The sequence below is a fragment of the Triplophysa rosa genome, linkage group LG15 (genome assembly GCF_024868665.1).
Source record: "Triplophysa rosa linkage group LG15, Trosa_1v2, whole genome shotgun sequence".
NCBI classification, from domain to species: Eukaryota; Metazoa; Chordata; class Actinopteri; order Cypriniformes; family Nemacheilidae; genus Triplophysa; species Triplophysa rosa.
This window is the reverse complement of record NC_079904.1, coordinates 11,611,173-11,631,756: the sequence shown is the minus strand read 5'-3', so window position 1 is coordinate 11,631,756 and position 20,584 is coordinate 11,611,173. Positions and strand designations below refer to the sequence as shown.

The following is a 20,584-nucleotide window of genomic DNA, read 5'->3' as shown; positions in this document are numbered from 1 at the left end:
TGCATATGCGCGTTTGGGAGGAGGGAGCCGAGCACATTCTTTGCAGTTCAGGGGCATTAGAGCAGCCGGGAGAGGTTACGAAACCCTGTTATATAGTGATGATTCCATACAGATTTTAGTGTAAACAGCCCCCAATACCAACTTTTGTGTGAACTCTCAAATTCCAAGTAATAAATAATGACAATTGCACGTCTGGGCTTGAGAAGACAGGTGAGATAAGAGACATGTTGGACTTGCACACAGACAAATGGCACATGTGAATATTTGTGTAGTGGTTTCTCAAAGCGAAATAGCAGAATTTAAAACATGATGCTGTAAAAGCTATTGGAAGTTGCATATACAAGAGCCGTGTTCCTGAATGATTCTGTCAAGGGTCGGGGGGAGAATTCAAGACCCTTGTGTTGGCCTCTTCCTGTTATTCCTGTCTGATGTCCAGTTTAAACATTTCAGATTATTCACTTGCAAAATCATTATTTTTGATTTTTGAGGGTTTAGGTGAAACTGCACATTTATTTAAGATTGCATGCAAATAATGCATTTAATTAATTAATGTTTATTGAAAAACTGAAGTATGTAAAAGGATGTGTAAAATGTGTAATGACATTTTTTACTAAAGAAAAAGAAAGTAAAACAAACAAGGAGTTTGTCTCTGCTCACCAGGATTCGATATACTCATTCCGTACACTGTAAACATGTTTTTATGGGGAACACAAAGAAAGACAATACCCATGGGTCTGGTGCCCCGGTATGGTACATGCCTCATTTGTTGCTCAGGAACAAGTCACAATGTACTCTGAAACATTCCTTTACTTGGCTAGACAAGTTTGGTTATAACAAACTAAAAGAATGTTTAATAGTGTAATGGTAAAATAAAAATGTATGTTCTGTAATTCTGTTGTTTCCATTTCCTACATCCATTTAAAAAATGACAATTCTGAATAGGGAAAACTCAATCCGGTAAATTGGTCATATACTCATAAACAATTGCTATTAGAATTAAACTACCGAAAATAAAAATGATGGTAACATTGTGGTTGTCCAGTAGATATAATGCCAGAATAGAAAAAAACAATGCAGTTTTACAGTATTTATTCATTGTTGCATTTTTGCAGACTCTTCATCTGCAAAGATCCATCATCATAAACATCACAGCTGACTCTGTTTTTATATACTGTATAATTGACTAAAATAGCTGCTTTCAGTAATAATGAAAAAAATAAAAAATAAACAATTAAAAGGATTTAGAATATAATACTATGAGTACATATAGAAAACAATATACTGAACTATGGAACTTTACAAATCACGATCCTTGAATTTTTTTTAAAGAATTGCTATTTTCTTTTCCCAGAGTCTAACGTGGGGACACACAAATGCGGAACGGAGCAGGAGCGTATGTAAACCATATCTCGCCGTCCAAACTGGGCTCCTCTCCCGGACATTTTGAGATGGAGAATTGCTGCAGCAGGGAGGTGAAAAACAGGAAGAGCTCCATACGGGCCAGCTGCTCTCCCAAACACGCTCTCTTACCTATGAGCACATCAATCAGACACGCTTAAACATTACAATGTGAAACCCATAAAACATAATGACTCGACATTACTTACATAAAAAATAGCAATATACAGTATGGCTTTCAAGGGTTTATTATGCTGCGCATTCTAAATAAATTTAAAGACCATAGATAAGAGCATTAAAGACATGAAAATACATTTGGTAATTGTGACTACAGAATGTCATGATCCTGCCTCACCTTCTCATGCTTCTCTAGTCTTGTGGCAGGGTCATGACAGTCCCACGTGTTTTGTGTGGAAGCGCATGGTCATTGTTTGTTTATGATGGCCCTGCGTTCTCCTGTCCCGGCTCTTGACCCCGCCCCCTCGTTTCGCTTCCCGACAGTGTTTGATTCCCCACACATGCCGATTGTAATTATCCCTTGTTAGTTCCCCTATTTAATGCCTTTGTGTTTGCCTTCCTGTGCTGTTCCGTTTTGCAATGTTTTTTTATACTGCCTCGTGTCCAGATTCTTGCACTCCCAGTCTTCATGAGAAGTGTTTAGTTTAGTTTATACTGTCTCTCCCTTGTTTTTCCCCCTTGTGGGAAGTCTTTGTTTTTAAGTTTATCATTGTTCAGTTACCGTTTCCCCCCATCGTGGGTCTTTTTTTGTTAATAAAAGTTTACGTTTTTGTACCTGCCACTTGCGCTTGGGTTCACTCTCCTTGACCACCCCTGACAGTATAAGTGGGACATCAAGCTCTTTTTAAAGTTCATGTGATCATTGCTTATGTTTACTTTAAACCTGAAATCACTAAATTGACTAAAAACATGCACATCATGTATTGAGAGGTTATATCAAGTATTGTTGGCAAAATGTTACCTGCTGAAAATGGCAAGAAAGCATCCCTCTTCCGAAACTGGCCTTTATCATCCAGAAAGTGTTGTGGGTTAAAAGTGTGCGGTGTTTCCCATTCATCTGGATCATAAAGAACTGAAGACAGGCTGGTTGTAACGGCGGTGCCCTAACGACAAACAGAAGGAAAATTATTGGGCAACAGCCCTTACAGCACATAAATAAAATAAAATACTTCATGAATGTTACTAGGACTGCTTATAATTATTTTAAGAATAGAATAGAATACCTTAGGAATGAAGTATTCTCCTAGCGTGGTGTCTTTAGCAGCAAGTTTGGGGAATCCCAGTGGCACAGTATTACCAAATCTTTGTGTCTCATGGATGACAGCATCAGTGTAGGGCATGTCAACTCTGTCAGCCAAGCAGGGTTGACGGGACTGGCCAATGACTCTGTCTATTTCTTCCCGGACCTTTTCTGAATGGAAATAAAGTACAACATTACTTGTCACATTTATGTGATATTTCAGTCCTAAAGTGAGTTGGGACTAAAGTTTAAGAATAAAGGATATTTTCTCACTCACCCTGTATTTCTGGAAACTTTATCATATAGAGCAGACCCCAGCGTAATGTTGTCGTTGAAGTTTCTGTCCCAGCTTCAACCAGGTCTAGACAAGTCACCACTAACCCTTCTATATTAAAACCAGCCTCAGGGTCACTCTTTTTCTGTCAAAAGTGGGAATCAATAATGATTCACTTATAATAATAAATTGAATTGATAATAATTAAAGCAAATGTTAATATTAGTGACCTTCTGCATCTCCGTCAAGTAGGTGTCTATATAGTCACGAGGGTTTGAAGGGTCCCAGTCTTCTCTGTGTTTTATGATCTCTCCTCTTAGGAAATCTGTGATCTTTTTATAGTTGGCAAACAATGTTTGGTGGGGGCCAGGAAGGTATTCAAAGAGTTGAGGCCACACATTGTACAACTGTAACAAATTAGCACAAATGGTGAAGAAAACGTTTTCAGAATCGCAAAGACCTGATGAAATTTAACTTCTAGCTTAAAAGTGTTTTTTTGTACCTGTGTTCTAGTTTGGCCTGCTAGCTGAACACATTCAGTGTCAAGGCATAGAATGTTTTGGTAACGCTCATCATGATAGTCAAAGCGTTGTCCCAACACCAAGCAGGCAACAATATTTGAGATAGCACTGTTTAAGATGACCTGGGGATTGAAAGGTCCTGTCGGAGAGAAAATAAGAACGATGTTTAAATTGTCAAATTCTTTATATTCCCTTTTGCACAAGTAGACACATAAACTGTCATTTAGGTCATACCCTTTTCCACCCTAAAGGCATCACAAAGGAAAACACACTCTTGTTGGATGCTGAGCTCAATGGCCTTTTTCCCCTCGCCGAAGTTCCTCAAATGAGAAACGGTAAACTTCCTATGCATGCGCCACAGATATCCGTTGCTCAAAGCTATACCTGCACGTAAACAATGCATTTTGATAACAAATATGAGAGAATAAATATGGGGTTATTTTAATTTGGCATCTTTAGACACAAATGTCAATATTGTAAGTGTACTTACCTATTCCTTTAAATGTTTTGTTGAACAAAGGAACATTCGGACGCTCAACAAAACCATCATTGTGGTCAATCAGGGCCTCCTTTACCAGTTTATATCCAGAAACGACTACCATTTTCTCACTGCCCACTCTCAAGCTAAAAATCTTCCCATAGACTTTAGTCAACTGAAATGCAAATATACTGTATATAAAAGAGAACAGATACAAAACCATAAATGCTTTCCTTTACAAACATTTATGGCTGAGGCATTTATCTAAAAAAAGACAACATATCAAATATGTAAATTTTAACAAAATCAACAAATTTGTTCTTACCTTATCCATGGTCTTAAAATCCATTTCAGTAAATACAGTTCCGAGGAATGGAAGAGGCCAGGGTCCTGGAGGGAAATTTGATGGATTCCTGTTTTTGAAAACATCATACAGAATCAGCAAAACTAAAATTAAAACCATCCAGCTCTTAAAATCAAGGCTGTCGAATATGAGGTGTAAGATCATGGTTTTAAAGATATGGCAGGTTCCTGTGTGTATGTGTGTTCAAAGAGTATTTGACCAGGACCAGGAAATGTGAACATTGGAGCGGAGAGACATTATATAAGCCACTCCAAATTCCAGGAGGGGAGGGACCCCTATATAAATACAAACATTTATCAAGAGTTGACATTTGTAGATGTGAACACTGGATAGTGTAAACACGTGCTAGGTCAATAAGAAAAATGAACAGTTCTGCAAAACAAATAAATAAAACAAAATGGCAAAACTGAATGCTTTTTTGTTTCGTTAATGGATCTGAAATGTGCATTCTTCTTCTAATGCGGAGGGGAGGAAACATATAGTATTTTCCTGCAGTGCTCCTCAGTTGCACTGTGCAGAGGTGGACGAAGTACACAACTTCCTTACTTGAGTGAAAGTACAGATACTACTGGTCAAACATTACTCCACTACAAGTAAAAGTTGTAAAGACAGATTCTTACTTAAGTAAAAGTACAGAAGTACGTGCTTTTAAAAGTACTCAAGTATTAAAAGTAAATTTCCTTTATGTCAGNATAAACGAATGTATAAAAGCTGTTGAAAACATTAGCAGATATCTGTTTACATTTTTCTGCGAGTTGTGTCTGCGCTGTCCTCAAGTCAACCCCAGACTACAGCGTGTGTTCTAAAGCACACAATAAAAACGACTATAATGCCAATACATAAATGAGAACAAAAACTCTTTTATGCACAGTATCAAACTGTAAATCTTTATAACCCCACTGTAGTTTATCCTGAGATGAGTGTCGTATCCAGCTCGCCGGAAGCAGCTAACCGTCACTATTCGCGTTCTTCAAGGTGCTCCCAGAACGACTCGTCTCCCTCTAAAACATTTCAGTATGCCACAATGAATTAAATATACATTAAGGTCTCCAGAAAAAATACACGGAAATGGTGACAGCTCTGATTGCAAAGATGGGCTGTTGCTTTATTGCATTAACCTCCTCTCTGTTGTTTATCAAGTGAGCGTAAATCAGAGGCGAGTGCGCACAGCGACATCTGTTGGATGAAATGATGATGACGTCTATGATATAACCTTGGGTGTTTTGTTCCATGATTCAAATAAAACTATCTCAACAACAATCTCAACATGTCTGTATACTATTTTCGACTGATTCTTCAACATGTAATTGTTTTGTTCTTTTGCTTGTCTTGTATAGGTTATCCATAACAAACATGAGCATAGTGCCATTTAGTGGATTCTCCTGAATAACAGGCACAATTAATGGATATTTCACAATTCCTCATGACGACAATGATTCATTTTAAAGTCTAACAATCGAGACTACTAGGGACGTGGTAAAATTGTGCTATATGTTGATCATAAATCATTGAAATGTGTTTAGAAATGTAAACGCGATTGTGCTTTTAATACCGAAAAGGCTCAGCTCTCCCATTCACTTCTATGGGTTTAGTGGGCTTTCCATTTATAAGATGGCGGCGCCGTTGACGTACCGCAGCAGCGGATCAAAGCGGCGTCCAGATATTTATTAAGTCTTCAGCTTGTTAATTTACTCAACTTTAAGTAATACAACAGGTCAAAAAATTGGCTGATGCGGGACCGGCTCTGCACTGCACGACTCAAACGCACGCCTCACTCCTCGTCGCGGGAGTCAAGTCTACGCCCTACATCGCATCAGCCAATATACAACTGTATGTCGACAGCTATTTATACTGCCAAAACCTCCCGGTAAATTCAACGATGGTAACTTTTAAAAAAATAATTCATTTCAGAGTTATAAAGCAGAACATTGTTTATTATACACATTATTATACAAACGGAACTCGAAACATAATTATATTCATAAATGACTAATAAAAACATCGTCAAAACAGTCCACAATCCTTGAATTGACCTAGCTCATTAATTATTCAAAAAACAACAGCCAATGGCAACTCTCCAACAGCTGACCCTGCAAAAGTTTTGTAATTAATGTATTGTTTTAAAACATATTGGTAAAATAACATATGATCAATTATATGAACCAATTATGATATTATAACAACAAAAGTGGAGAAGTCTGGAGAGAGAAACGGGTCCTTTTTTTAAATGTGTAAAATTCCGCACTGTAAACAGAAGATTCATCCTTATCCACGCCACAGGGTGGCAGTACTGAAACCCCGCTCGACTGCACAACTTCCCAAATTAGCGATAGAGGGAGAGATTGTTCAAACGAATAAAAAAACATCATGAGAAGAAGCAGTGGTGTAATCGGTCTTAACAGTCGTTATCATTGCGTATACCTACTTGTGTAGTGCAGGGTATGCACAGGTATACCCTCGGTAATTTTCCCATGGTGTGTCATAAAAGTCGTGAATAACAGGACAAACTGAATGAACTGCTGCCAATATTGCAGAAAACGCCAATGACTGATCTCAGATCTGATCTAACTCAGCATTCTACAAGCGCTCATCAATTTAATTGACATGGCCAATCAAATGAAGGAAGCCGAGCGTTATATTGTCCAATCAAATGAAAGAAGGCGGGAGTTGCTTTTGATAGAAGCTCAGCTCGATGTCAGTTTAACTGAGCGCAATGTAAGTAGCAAAATGTTTTATCATAGAAATGTCAGAGGTAACGTTAGTTAACATGTCGCGACTAAAAACGCGAGCAAAACGCTGGCTGCGTCGCTTTCTTCCTCTTTCCACAGCTCTCGGGAGTTTGCGCGCCCGTGCTTCACCAGCGTCAACATGGCCGAATGTAAAATCCAGTCATTTAAACTACAAAACGCCGAAAGCATTTACACGTTTCAGGTAATGTCAGTGCGACAACACAAAAACAACACCAGATATTCACTAGTTCATGCTAAAGCGCATGGCTTAATCAGGTGTGTTTAGGTTGTGGTTAAAACAGCTATCATGTTTGCAAATATTTCAAATGCATAACTTATGAAGTAATTCTCGTTTTTTAATTCTGTTTCTAAATTCTTTAAACGTTACCTGTTTTAAATAAAAAAACAAGTATCTGAAACTTTTGTCTGTTATTACTCAAAAGGTTAAAGGGATAGTTCTGACATTCTGTCATCACTCGTTTACCTTTATGTCATTTCAAACCCAAATGCTCTTTCATGAAACATAGATTGTATAATATTTAGTGATGCTGATAATCATGAAAAGACAGACATGGTTGTACGTTAGCTTTTGTTATCTAATTTGCACTCTAAAAGTCTTAAAATGCACATGTATAGATCAAGGAAGTCAACATTATTTTGGTTTTTGGATTTCTAAAATCCTGCGTACTGCCCTGGTTGTCTCTTCATATAGCCTGTAGCCAGTACAGTACTACTACATAGCTTCCAAGTACAGATGAGTTTTAATTGTTGCTATAGGGCAAATATAATGTATGGTTATAGTTTTAAAGGTGACTTTTAATATAAAGGGGACAATTTACTTCATTATGTTCTTGCATTCATATTGGTGACATTTGGTCATTTTTAAAAGTCAAAGAATTACATATACAAACAAAACATATGTATTGTTTTATAATTATTTGCATTGTTTTCACAGGATATTGACAATAAAATGCATAGTTTTGACCATCATAAGGCAATTGAGAAATTAAAGGGCAGGTATGGAACTTAAAAGCATTCACTCTCATGTCCTGCTTATGAATATAAAAAATCATGAAGTATGTTTTGTTTTTACAGTAAACTGGTGCATAAATGCAGGACCTGTGATTGATCCATGATGGATTTATGGAGTACAAGAACCATATTAGCACTGGCCATCATGATGGGGAGGCCAGCACGGACAAGAACTTGGGCATTCGGCACTTTGTCTGTATATTGTATTATAATTGCCAACGCCCAGTCCTTGTCCGTGGTGGCCTCCCCACAATGTACACACTCCTCAGACAATGCAGACTGCACCGCTACACTGCTGCACCGCATAAATGATCTAATCCGTTAACACGTTAAAAAAAAAGTGTGAAACCGGCGTAAGAGAACCGGCATAAGAGAACAGCAATTAAACGTTCATATACGCTTCTCAGCTTGTGTAGTCTGTGTCGTAGTCTACAAATATGGAATGCATGTTCGTAGACTACTGCAATAACGATTAACATATTCAGTTTATTGAAATTAATAATCATGATTACTGTACCAAGGGCAATAACTTATCGTTCTCTGTAATGACTGCCTTTTTATAACATCTGATGTGGTGCTCTGATCCATCTCAATTCAATGACGCTTCTGATGTAAGCTAGCTTTGCTTCTGTGAAAATGATATGATCCATTAGCCAATCGTTTACAAAATGTATGTATTTTTTATATTTCAGAGTAACAACATAATCAAACGTTATGTGGTCCAAACTTCTTCTATAAACATACAACATACACAATAAAACAAAAATGTAAAATGTTGTAAGGACACAAAACAACTATCCCATGTATACTGCCGCAAAATACTCTGTATTTGCGAGCGTGAACAACACTGTCTTTATGTTCATAGTTCTATTACAGTTTTAGTTCTTTTAATGAGGATTTTGTTCTCATATTATTACTGTCATGTCATGTTTCTCTCAGTTTGTTACAGCATTCACTGCTTTGAGGATTGTTGTTGCCAACAAGATGTCAGTCTGCAGTATTTGACAGTGTTTTCAGTAGCATCTCAAGAGCCAGGCTAGAGCTTTCAAATAACAATCAAGGCAACCTATTTTCTTCAACTAGACGCCTCTTCAGGCGTCACGTCCGTCCAGCACAGTAAGTTGGGGTGTGCTATGTTAGCATCGACATAATAACTGTGACATCAATGCTCTGGGTATTGATTAGCTCTGTGGTTATGTGTGCATGCCAGGACATCAGGGGAGGCAAGAAAATGCTGTCTGGCAGATTCACCTTTTCCTCCTTACCGGGCCCAGATATTGAGGTTTTACCCTCTACCTCAGAACTTGACCGATTTAGAAACCTAGGCCTAAGTAAATGTGTAGTTGAAACAGATGTCAGAGCTATCAGAAAATGTCATTTATTGTAAACCTAACTTGGTAGTGATCTATGTATCTTTTTAAGACACGTTGCTTGTATAAACTGACAGGACAGTGGTGGAACAGTTGTCAGTGTTGCAGTTTAGATGTGATGAGCCGTGAATGTCCATCAATGGCACCGTAATTATGAATCCCCATCTAATAGATGAATAATAAGAAGTGCAAATTTAAGTTAATTGTTAAAAATATTTCGAGTATACTTGTGCACTAATTCATATTTCAAAGAGCAATTGATGAATATAGACATGGTCTAATCAAGAAATTATGAAGCGCTTACTGTAACAACAACAATATGCTGTAAAGACTATTATATTAACACATGAACAACATCCAACTTAATTTTAATATGGCTTGGGATTTAAAAATTTCAATGTATTAGTTATTAACTTGGGTTTGCACTATCTTAGTTTATAACCAGTCTGTCGGCTTATTTAAAATCTGTTCATGTTTTAAGAAAATAAACATTTGTACCCTCACAATAGTGTTACCTGTAAACTTAACCGTAAACTAACCTAACCTTCCAAGTAATCATATGCAGGTGATAATGCAGGTTCCAGCTAAACACCATGTCATACCATTTTATCGTGCATTAGCAGAACTATAGGCTACCCCAACTATTTTTAAACTAACATTGTGAGGCGCATATTGCCATCAATGTGCCAAAGAATGTTGGGGTAGGGCACATGAAACACTCTTCTAGCCACTGTGCTAGTACTCCATTTCCTTGCAGCAGCTGCTGGGTTGATATGGACCAACATCTCACGCACCCTTTGCCGTTAAACACTCAAACCTTCTTCAGTCTGAAAAAAACTAAAAGAACAGATTTTATAGTGAGACCAGCAAAGCTTACCTCATTCCCAGAATTTGGAAACTCTACGTGGAGTCATCTTACTACATTTTAAAGCTCCTTCTCATCCACTGCTGCCATTCTGCTCCTTATGGGTACACCAAGCAGCTTCGATCTCTTGTACAGAAATGATGAGGAGCACACCAACATTCTCGCCATTCGTCTCCACGTCTCCATTTGTTCTCACTCTCCTGACGGGTCGGGCTCGCGACTGGGGGACTGCCTTATGGGACGCCCAGGCCCTTTGTTGTTGCTCTTTCACAGAGTTCCGGGCGGAGATGACAAGGTTATTTGACCAGTCGGCTCGAGGGGACCAGGCGATAGCCCAGCTTTCTCGACTGACGCAAGGAAGGAGCTCGATCACAGACTACTCAATCAGGTTCTAGATGCTGGCGGCCTCCTGCGACTGGAATGAAGAAGCGTTACGCGCTCGATTCCTTGACAGCTTGAACTCTCGCGTTGCGGATGAGATCGCCAGCTCGATCCTCCTCGAGATCCTGCCACAGCAAACCGGTGGAAGATACCAGCCAACCCCCTCTCTCAGCCCATCTCGGTCTGGATGCTAGCAGGTCTCCCCTTCACCACCATAACCCACATCAACCCTCACGTAAGACTTCACCTTTGTGGTAATCATAGTGAGAGTATTAAACTGTACATCCTCGATTCCCCAAATACTCCTATCATATTAGGGCATCCTTGGTTGTCACAGCATAATCCTCACATTGATTGGGTTAAAGATTCTGTTTTGGCCAGGAGCTCTTTTTGTCATGCACCTTGTCTGGGTCTTGCCCCTTCTCCTGTCTCTGTGTCTTCTATGTTTCAGATTGTAGCAGCCGACCTGGCCGGGGTCCCGGAGGAGTACCACGACCTTCAAGCGGTGTTCAGCAAGTCGCGAGCCACCTCTCTTCCTCCGCATCGCCCCTACGACTGCACCATAGAACTCCTCCCGGGCACTTCTCCGCCCAAGGGTCGACTACTCCTTGTCAGGTCCTGAAAGAGAGGCCATGGATAAATACATTCACGAATCTCTCCAGGCTGGGCTCATTCGCCGAGGTGGACAGTAACGAAGTAAATTTACCGGAGTACTGTATTTAAGTACACTTTTTGAGTATCTGTACTTTACTTGAGTATTATTTTTTCTGAGTACTTGTACTTTAACTTCACTACATTTGAAAGACAAATATCATACTTTTTACTCCACTACATTTATAAAAAGGTCCAAAAGTAGAAAGTGGTTTCTATGCAGCGGGTTTTCCTGTGTGCGCAATTTATCTGGCTTGCGATCTGCCAGGACCTTTTACTGTTGCCAAGTATTTCAGTTTTTCTAAGATCGCGGTTTTTCGGCAAGCTTTGAATGGCCATTTGGCAGATTTTTTTACGCAAATCTGCAACTTGACTTCCCCGTAAACTAATTAAACGTAGAGCTGTACACATGATAGCGTCTAAAAAGGCAAATAGAACAATAAAAGACAAAAAAGGCACATGTAAGTTGGTGTAATATTCGGGTTACGATCAGTCAAAGTCGTAGAAACATTTCATATATCGGCAAAGCTACGGTAATTAAGCTCACATACAGTGAGGGAAATAAGTATTTGATCCCCTGCTGATTTTGTAAGTTTGCCTACTTACAAACAAATGAAGGGTCTATAATTTTTATGGTGGGTTTATTTTAACTGATAGACACAGAATATTTAAAAAAATCAGGGGAAAAAATGTTATATAAAGGTTATAAATTGATTTGCATTTCAGTCAGTGAAATAAGTATTTGATCCCCTACCAACTAGCAAGAATTCTGGCTCCACAGATTGGTTATGTGCCTATATGGACCACAGATTAGTCCTGTCACTTTAAGAAAGTACTCCTAAATCAGCTTGTTATGTATATAAAAGATGCCTGCCAACAGAATCTGTATCTTCCAGTTCAACCTCTCCAACACCATGGTCCAGACCAAATAGGTTTTAAAGGATGTCAGCGACAAGATTGGAGACCTGCACAAACCTTGAATAGGCTACAGACAGAAGCTTGGTGAGAAGGAACAACTGTTGGTGTGATTATTTGGAAATAGAAGATATACAAAATAACTATCAAATGCCCTTGTTCTGGAGCTCCCTGCAATATTTCCCCAATGGGGTAAAGATGATCATGAGAAATGTTAAAGATCAGCCCAGAACTACACGGAAGAAGCCTGTTAATGATTTCAAGACAGTTGGGAACACAGTTAGCAAGCAAAACATTGGTAACACATTGGTAACACGCTATGCCACAGTAGACTGAAATCCTGAAGCACCCGCAAGGTCCTCCTGCCCAAGAAGGCCCGCCTGGCTCGTCTTAAGTTTGACAATGAACATAAAATGATTCAGAAAAGGCTTTGGCGAAAGTGCTGGCACTGCTGTGAGACCAAAATGGACTCCTGTGTTTGGAGGGAGAGAAATGCTGACTATGAGCCCAAGAACATCATGTCTACAGAGAAGCACAGTGTTGGAAACATTCTGCTTTAGGGCTTTTTCTCTGCTACAGGTATACAGGATGACTTCACCGCATTGAGGGGCTGAGGGACGGGCCCATGTACCGTAAAATCTTGGACGAGAACCTCCTCCCCTTAACTAGGTCACTGAAGATGGGTCATGGATGAGCCTTTAACATGACAAAGACGCAAAACATATTGCCAAGACAACCAAATAGTGGCTTAAGGAGAAGCACATTAAATGTCCTAGCCAGTCTCTAGACCCTAGTCCTATAGAACCTCTGTGAAGGAGGCAAAACTCCAATTTGCTGAGCGACAGCCAAGAAACCTTAAAGATTGACAGAGGAGTGGACTAAATGTATCCGGACACATGTGCAAACCTGGTGACCAACTATCAGAAATGTCTGACCTCTGTGCTTGCCAACAAGGGTTTCTCCACAAAGTACAAAGTTATGTTTTGCTTGGGGATCAAATACTTATTTCACTGACTGAAATGCAAATCAATTTATAACCTTTATATAACATTTTTTCCCCTGATTTTTTTTAATATTCTGTGTCTATCAGTTAAAATAAACCCACCATAAAAATTATAGACCCTTCATTTGTTTGTAAGTAGGCAAACTTACAAAATCAGCAGGGGATCAAATACTTATTTCCCTCACTGTACACCTTGAGCTACGCGTGCGTGTTAACTTCTGATCTGCTGCTATAATATCATTTAAAGTGATTTGGAAAATGAATGATGTTTTTACTGAAGTAACTATAGTTGAAGAATTCCTGTTGAAATAAAAACAATAGAACCCTGCGCAAAATACAACAAAAAATGTAATAGATTTAATGGTTATAATGGGAATTGTATATGGATACTTGTTGTCTACTTGTATGTGATGGATTCTATTGGTGGGATGGTAAATCCTATTGGAATAAAACCCAAAACACACTACAAAGAGGAATTAAATTTAAAAATCTCATTCTAATTCAAAAATTCATTGTATTTTTTCAGCAGGGATGGTATTTGCAGTAAAACCACAGTATCCACAAATTTACCATTTTCTATATATAGGAACCATACTCCAATTAATAATCTTTAGTAAAACCACAGCAACTAAAAATACCATAGTTTCATTATACTAGATATAGTTTATGTTTGTAGTTAAATTATAGTAATACAAATGGTAATAAATCCAACAAACACATGGCTTCTACACTTTACTATTTACAAGAACCTTACTACTTACTTTTAAATTGCTGCTAAAACTGGTAAAGGGAATATACAAAATAAAAAAACACTGCCCATAAATACATACTGTATAGGCCTAGCGGGCTAATGAGGATAATTAGGCTCATACAGGATTATATCTAAACTAAACATATATGTGCTAAACATATAAAGCTCTTAAAGGCGCAGTTCTTAATTAACAGCGGCCACTAGCGTTGTATTATAGATTTACCAAGAATCGCTCAGTCCAAACACGACGGTGGCCACCACAGTTCAAAAAGATGTCGTTCTCATGTTGACGCAGGGAAGAGATTTTGCGGGCATTAGAAAGGCTGTAGAAAGCTATGACTTATGTATTACATAAAATAAAAGGTTTGTGGATTTTAAGTTTAAAAAGAAGGATAAATGTCAGGCAGGAGCTAGGACCTGCGTTAATATTATAAAGACTTTACGGCAGAGACACGTTAGGATTAAGTCTTTTAGCAGATATGTACTCACAGATATCTATGGAGATACTTTCCAGCAGAGAGAGACGTCTAAAAATCACCCCCGAGGAGGTTGCTTTGATTCGGATCAGTATGTGAGTAACATAACATACCAAGATATGTTGTTGTTGTAATATTAGCTGTGTGATGGAGCAGTTTTGAGCGTCATTGTTTATCTGGAACCGCTTTAATATTGTACTCGTCCAGATACTTGAGCGAGAGAGCGAGAGCACGTTGGAGCTGAAACTGGATAGCGAGTGAGAGTGCGTTTTACTCTTTTACTCGATGAATAAACTTTCAGTTAATCCGCGGGTCACATGCGTATGGAGCGAAAATTGTGCCTAAACTTAACAAACAAATCCAGCATTTTGCAAACAAACGCAACCTTTTTTGCAAAAGAAACTAAACTCTGAAACAAACAGAAAGCGTTTTACAAATACATAATGCAATTCGAGAGAAAATGCAAAGGTGTAACATATAAATGTACTGTGTTTAAGTCTCACCTTTTTATGAGATTCTCTCAGCTTGATTTTCTCACAAATGGTATTGTACAAACTTAATGGCTTCATTACGTAAGTCTTATACACCCTGAAGAAAATAGTTTGATAAATTATTTGTATTTCTGTCAATAGATCCCCTAAAAATGCCGTATGTTGCCTTTAAAGGAGTTGCTCACTGCAAAATTTGCCCCCATTGACTTTCCATAGTAGGAATAAAAAAGTACTTATGGAAAGTCAATGGGGGCAAATTTTGAAGTGAACTACTCCTTTAATCAACAACTGATACTGTGAGCTACTCATGTATTCAGTAGGTTGCTTCAGAGGCATAAGGTAATACGACAATAAAACAAATTCAGCAAATTCCTCTTTGTAGTGTGTTTTGGGTTTTATTCCAATAGGATTTACCATCCCACCAATAGAATCCATCACATACAAGTAGACAACAAGTATCCATATACAATTCCCATTATAACCATTAAATCCATTACATTTTATGTTGTATTTTGGGCAGGGTTCTATTGTTTTTATTTCAACAGGAATTCTTCAACTATAGTTACTTCAGTAAAAACATCATTCATTTTCCAAATCACTTTAAATGATATTATAGCAGCAGATCAGAAGTTAACACGCACGCGTAGCTCAGGCGTATGTGATGCTTATTTACCGTTTAGCCGTTATGCCGATCATTTTCATGACAATGTTTCTACGATCTTTGACTGATCGTAACCCGCAGATGATTACACCACACTTTAACATGTGCCTTTTTTGTCTTTTATTGTTCTATTTGCCTTTTTAGAGCGCTATCATCGGTGTAGCAGCTCCTACGTTTACATTAGTTTAACGGGGAAGATCCCAGAGTTGCCAGATTTGCGTAAAAAAATCTGCCAAATGGCCATTCAAAGCTTGCCGTAAAACCGCGATCTTAGAAAAACTGAAATACTTGGCAACAGTAAAAGGTCCTGGCAGATCGCAAGCCAGATAAATTGCGCACACAGGAAAACCCGCTGCATAGAAACCACTTTCTACTTTTGGACCTTTTTATAAATGTAGTGGAGTAAAAAGTATGATATTTGTCTTTCAAATGTAGTGAAGTTAAAGTACAAGTACTCAGAAAAAATAATACTCAAGTAAAGTACAGATACTCAAAAAGTGTACTTAAATACAGTACTCCGGTAAATTTACTTCGTTACTGTCCACCTCGGCGAATGAGCCCAGCCTGGAGAGATTCGTGAATGTATTTATCCATGGCCTCTCTTTCAGGACCTGACAAGGAGTAGTCGACCCTTGGGCGGAGAAGTGCCCGGGAGGAGTTCTATGGTGCAGTCGTAGGGGCGATGCGGAGGAAGAGAGGTGGCTCGCGACTTGCTGAACACCGCTTGAAGGTCGTGGTACTCCTCCGGGACCCCGGCCAGGTCGGCTGCTACAATCTGAAACATAGAAGACACAGAGACAGGAGAAGGGGCAAGACCCAGACAAGGTGCATGACAAAAAGAGCTCCTGGCCAAAACAGAATCTTTAACCCAATCAATGTGAGGATTATGCTGTGACAACCAAGGATGCCCTAATATGATAGGAGTATTTGGGGAATCGAGGATGTACAGTTTAATACTCTCACTATGATTACCACAAAGGTGAAGTCTTACGTGAGGGTTGATGTGGGTTATGGTGGTGAAGGGGAGACCTGCTAGCATCCAGACCGAGATGGGCTGAGAGAGGGGGTTGGCTGGTATCTTCCACCGGTTTGCTGTGGCAGGATCTCGAGGAGGATCGAGCTGGCGATCTCATCCGCAACGCGAGAGTTCAAGCTGTCAAGGAATCGAGCGCGTAACGCTTCTTCATTCCAGTCGCAGGAGGCCGCCAGCATCTAGAACCTGATTGAGTAGTCCGTGATCGAGCTCCTTCCTTGCGTCAGTCGAGAAAGCTGGGCTATCGCCTGGTCCCCTCGAGCCGACTGGTCAAATAACCTTGTCATCTCCGCCCGGAACTCTGTGAAAGAGCAACAACAAAGGGCCTGGGCGTCCCATAAGGCAGTCCCCCAGTCGCGAGCCCGACCCGTCAGGAGAGTGAGAACAAATGGAGACGTGGAGACGAATGGCGAGAATGTTGGTGTGCTCCTCATCATTTCTGTACAAGAGATCGAAGCTGCTTGGTGTACCCATAAGGAGCAGAATGGCAGCAGTGGATGAGAAGGAGCTTTAAAATGTAGTAAGATGACTCCACGTAGAGTTTCCAAATTCTGGGAATGAGGTAAGCTTTGCTGGTCTCACTATAAAATCTGTTCTTTTAGTTTTTTTCAGACTGAAGAAGGTTTGAGTGTTTAACGGCAAAGGGTGCGTGAGATGTTGGTCCATATCAACCCAGCAGCTGCTGCAAGGAAATGGAGTACTAGCACAGTGGCTAGAAGAGTGTTTCATGTGCCCTACCCCAACATTCTTTGGCACATTGATGGCAATATGCGCCTCACAATGTTAGTTTAAAAATAGTTGGGGTAGCCTATAGTTCTGCTAATGCACGATAAAATGGTATGACATGGTGTTTAGCTGGAACCTGCATTATCACCTGCATATGATTACTTGGAAGGTTAGGTTAGTTTACGGTTAAGTTTACAGGTAACACTATTGTGAGGGTACAAATGTTTATTTTCTTAAAACATGAACAGATTTTAAATAAGCCGACAGACTGGTTATAAACTAAGATAGTGCAAACCCAAGTTAATAACTAATACATTGAAATTTTTAAATCCCAAGCCATATTAAAATTAAGTTGGATGTTGTTCATGTGTTAATATAATAGTCTTTACAGCATATTGTTGTTGTTACAGTAAGCGCTTCATAATTTCTTGATTAGACCATGTCTATATTCATCAATTGCTCTTTGAAATATGAATTAGTGCACAAGTATACTCGAAATATTTTTAACAATTAACTTAAATTTGCACTTCTTATTATTCATCTATTAGATGGGGATTCATAATTACGGTGCCATTGATGGACATTCACGGCTCATCACATCTAAACTGCAACACTGACAACTGTTCCACCACTGTCCTGTCAGTTTATACAAGCAACGTGTCTTAAAAAGAAACATAGATCACCACCAAGTTAGGTTTACAATAAATGACATTTTCTGATAGCTCTGACATCTGTTTCAACTACACATTTACCTAGGCCTAGGTTTCCAAATCGGTCAAGTTCTGAGGTAGAGGGTAAAACCTCAATATCTGGGCCCGGTAAGGAGGAAAAGGTGAATCTGCCAGACAGCATTTTCTTGCCTCCCCTGATGTCCTGGCATGCACACATAACCACAGAGCTAATCAATACCCAGAGCATTGATGTCACAGTTATTATGTCGATGCTAACATAGCACACCCCAACTTACTGTGCTGGACGGACGTGACGCCTGAAGAGGCGTCTAGTTGAAGAAAATAGGTTGCCTTGATTGTTATTTGAAAGCTCTAGCCTGGCTCTTGAGATGCTACTGAAAACACTGTCAAATACTGCAGACTGACATCTTGTTGGCAACAACAATCCTCAAAGCAGTGAATGCTGTAACAAACTGAGAGAAACATGACATGACAGTAATAATATGAGAACAAAATCCTCATTAAAAGAACTAAAACTGTAATAGAACTATGAACATAAAGACAGTGTTGTTCACGCTCGCAAATACAGAGTATTTTGCGGCAGTATACATGGGATAGTTGTTTTGTGTCCTTACAACATTTTACATTTTTGTTTTATTGTGTATGTTGTATGTTTATAGAAGAAGTTTGGACCACATAACGTTTGATTATGTTGTTACTCTGAAATATAAAAAATACATACATTTTGTAAACGATTGGCTAATGGATCATATCATTTTCACAGAAGCAAAGCTAGCTTACATCAGAAGCGTCATTGAATTGAGATGGATCAGAGCACCACATCAGATGTTATAAAAAGGCAGTCATTACAGAGAACGATAAGTTATTGCCCTTGGTACAGTAATCATGATTATTAATTTCAATAAACTGAATATGTTAATCGTTATTGCAGTAGTCTACGAACATGCATTCCATATTTGTAGACTACGACACAGACTACACAAGCTGAGAAGCGTATATGAACGTTTAATTGCTGTTCTCTTATGCCGGTTCTCTTACGCCGGTTTCACACTTTTTTTTTAACGTGTTAACGGATTAGATCATTTATGCGGTGCAGCAGTGTAGCGGTGCAGTCTGCATTGTCTGAGGAGTGTGTACATTGTGGGGAGGCCACCACGGACAAGGACTGGGCGTTGGCAATTATAATACAATATACAGACAAAGTGCCGAATGCCCAAGTTCTTGTCCGTGCTGGCCTCCCCATCATGATGGCCAGTGCTAATATGGTTCTTGTACTCCATAAATCCATCATGGATCAATCACAGGTCCTGCATTTATGCACCAGTTTACTGTAAAAACAAAACATACTTCATGATTTTTTATATTCATAAGCAGGACATGAGAGTGAATGCTTTTAAGTTCCATACCTGCCCTTTAATTTCTCAATTGCCTTATGATGGTCAAAACTATGCATTTTATTGTCAATATCCTGTGAAAACAATGCAAATAATTATAAAACAATACATATGTTTTGTTTGTATATGTAATTCTTTGACTTTTAAAAATGACCAAATGTCACCAATATGAATGCAAGAACATAATGAAGTAAATTGTCCCCTTTATATTAAAAGTCACCTTTAAAACTATAACCATACATTATATTTGCCCTATAGCAACAATTAAAACTCATCTGTACTTGGAAGCTATGTAGTAGTACTGTACTGGCTACAGGCTATATGAAGAGACAACCAGGGCAGTACGCAGGATTTTAGAAATCCAAAAACCAAAATAATGTTGACTTCCTTGATCTATACATGTGCATTTTAAGACTTTTAGAGTGCAAATTAGATAACAAAAGCTAACGTACAACCATGTCTGTCTTTTCATGATTATCAGCATCACTAAATATTATACAATCTATGTTTCATGAAAGAGCATTTGGGTTTGAAATGACATAAAGGTAAACGAGTGATGACAGAATGTCAGAACTATCCCTTTAACCTTTTGAGTAATAACAGACAAAAGTTTCAGATACTTGTTTTTTTATTTAAAACAGGTAACGTTTAAAGAATTTAGAAACAGAATTAAAAAACGAGAATTACTTCATAAGTTATGCATTTGAAATATTTGCAAACATGATAGCTGTTTTAACCACAACCTAAACACACCTGATTAAGCCATGCGCTTTAGCATGAACTAGTGAATATCTGGTGTTGTTTTTGTGTTGTCGCACTGACATTACCTGAAACGTGTAAATGCTTTCGGCGTTTTGTAGTTTAAATGACTGGATTTTACATTCGGCCATGTTGACGCTGGTGAAGCACGGGCGCGCAAACTCCCGAGAGCTGTGGAAAGAGGAAGAAAGCGACGCAGCCAGCGTTTTGCTCGCGTTTTTAGTCGCGACATGTTAACTAACGTTACCTCTGACATTTCTATGATAAAACATTTTGCTACTTACATTGCGCTCAGTTAAACTGACATCGAGCTGAGCTTCTATCAAAAGCAACTCCCGCCTTCTTTCATTTGATTGGACAAT

The 20,584-nt window shown here is 38.9% G+C and overlaps 1 protein-coding gene across 1 annotated transcript; it reads right to left on the bottom strand.

Annotated features, from left to right (window-relative positions):
* Nucleotides 1-1,196: 1,196 nt before the first annotated feature.
* LOC130565539 (cytochrome P450 2J2-like) lies at nt 1,197-4,443 on the bottom strand. The gene is made up of 9 exons (XM_057352337.1): nt 4,255-4,443; nt 3,942-4,104; nt 3,686-3,835; nt 3,433-3,590; nt 3,161-3,337; nt 2,934-3,075; nt 2,640-2,827; nt 2,378-2,519; nt 1,197-1,530 (listed from the first exon to the last, which is right to left on the bottom strand). Exons 1-9 carry the CDS (start codon nt 4,435-4,437, stop codon nt 1,355-1,357), a joined length of 1,479 nt encoding a protein of 492 aa, XP_057208320.1. The 5' UTR covers nt 4,438-4,443; the 3' UTR covers nt 1,197-1,354.
* Between the last annotated feature and the right edge of the window lie 16,141 nt (nt 4,444-20,584).

Bases quoted from the DNA above. Each gene is read 5' to 3' on its own strand.
- LOC130565539 (XM_057352337.1), bottom strand. From the start codon at position 4,437: ATGATCTTACACCTCATATTCGACAGCCTTGATTTTAAGAGCTGGATG. The intron at 4,105-4,254 runs GTAAGAACAAAT...TTTGCATTTCAG, and splicing joins ATTTTAAGACCATGGATAAG to TTGACTAAAGTCTATGGGAA. The intron at 2,828-2,933 runs GTGAGTGAGAAA...ATTTCCATTCAG, and splicing joins AAAGTTTCCAGAAATACAGG to AAAAGGTCCGGGAAGAAATA.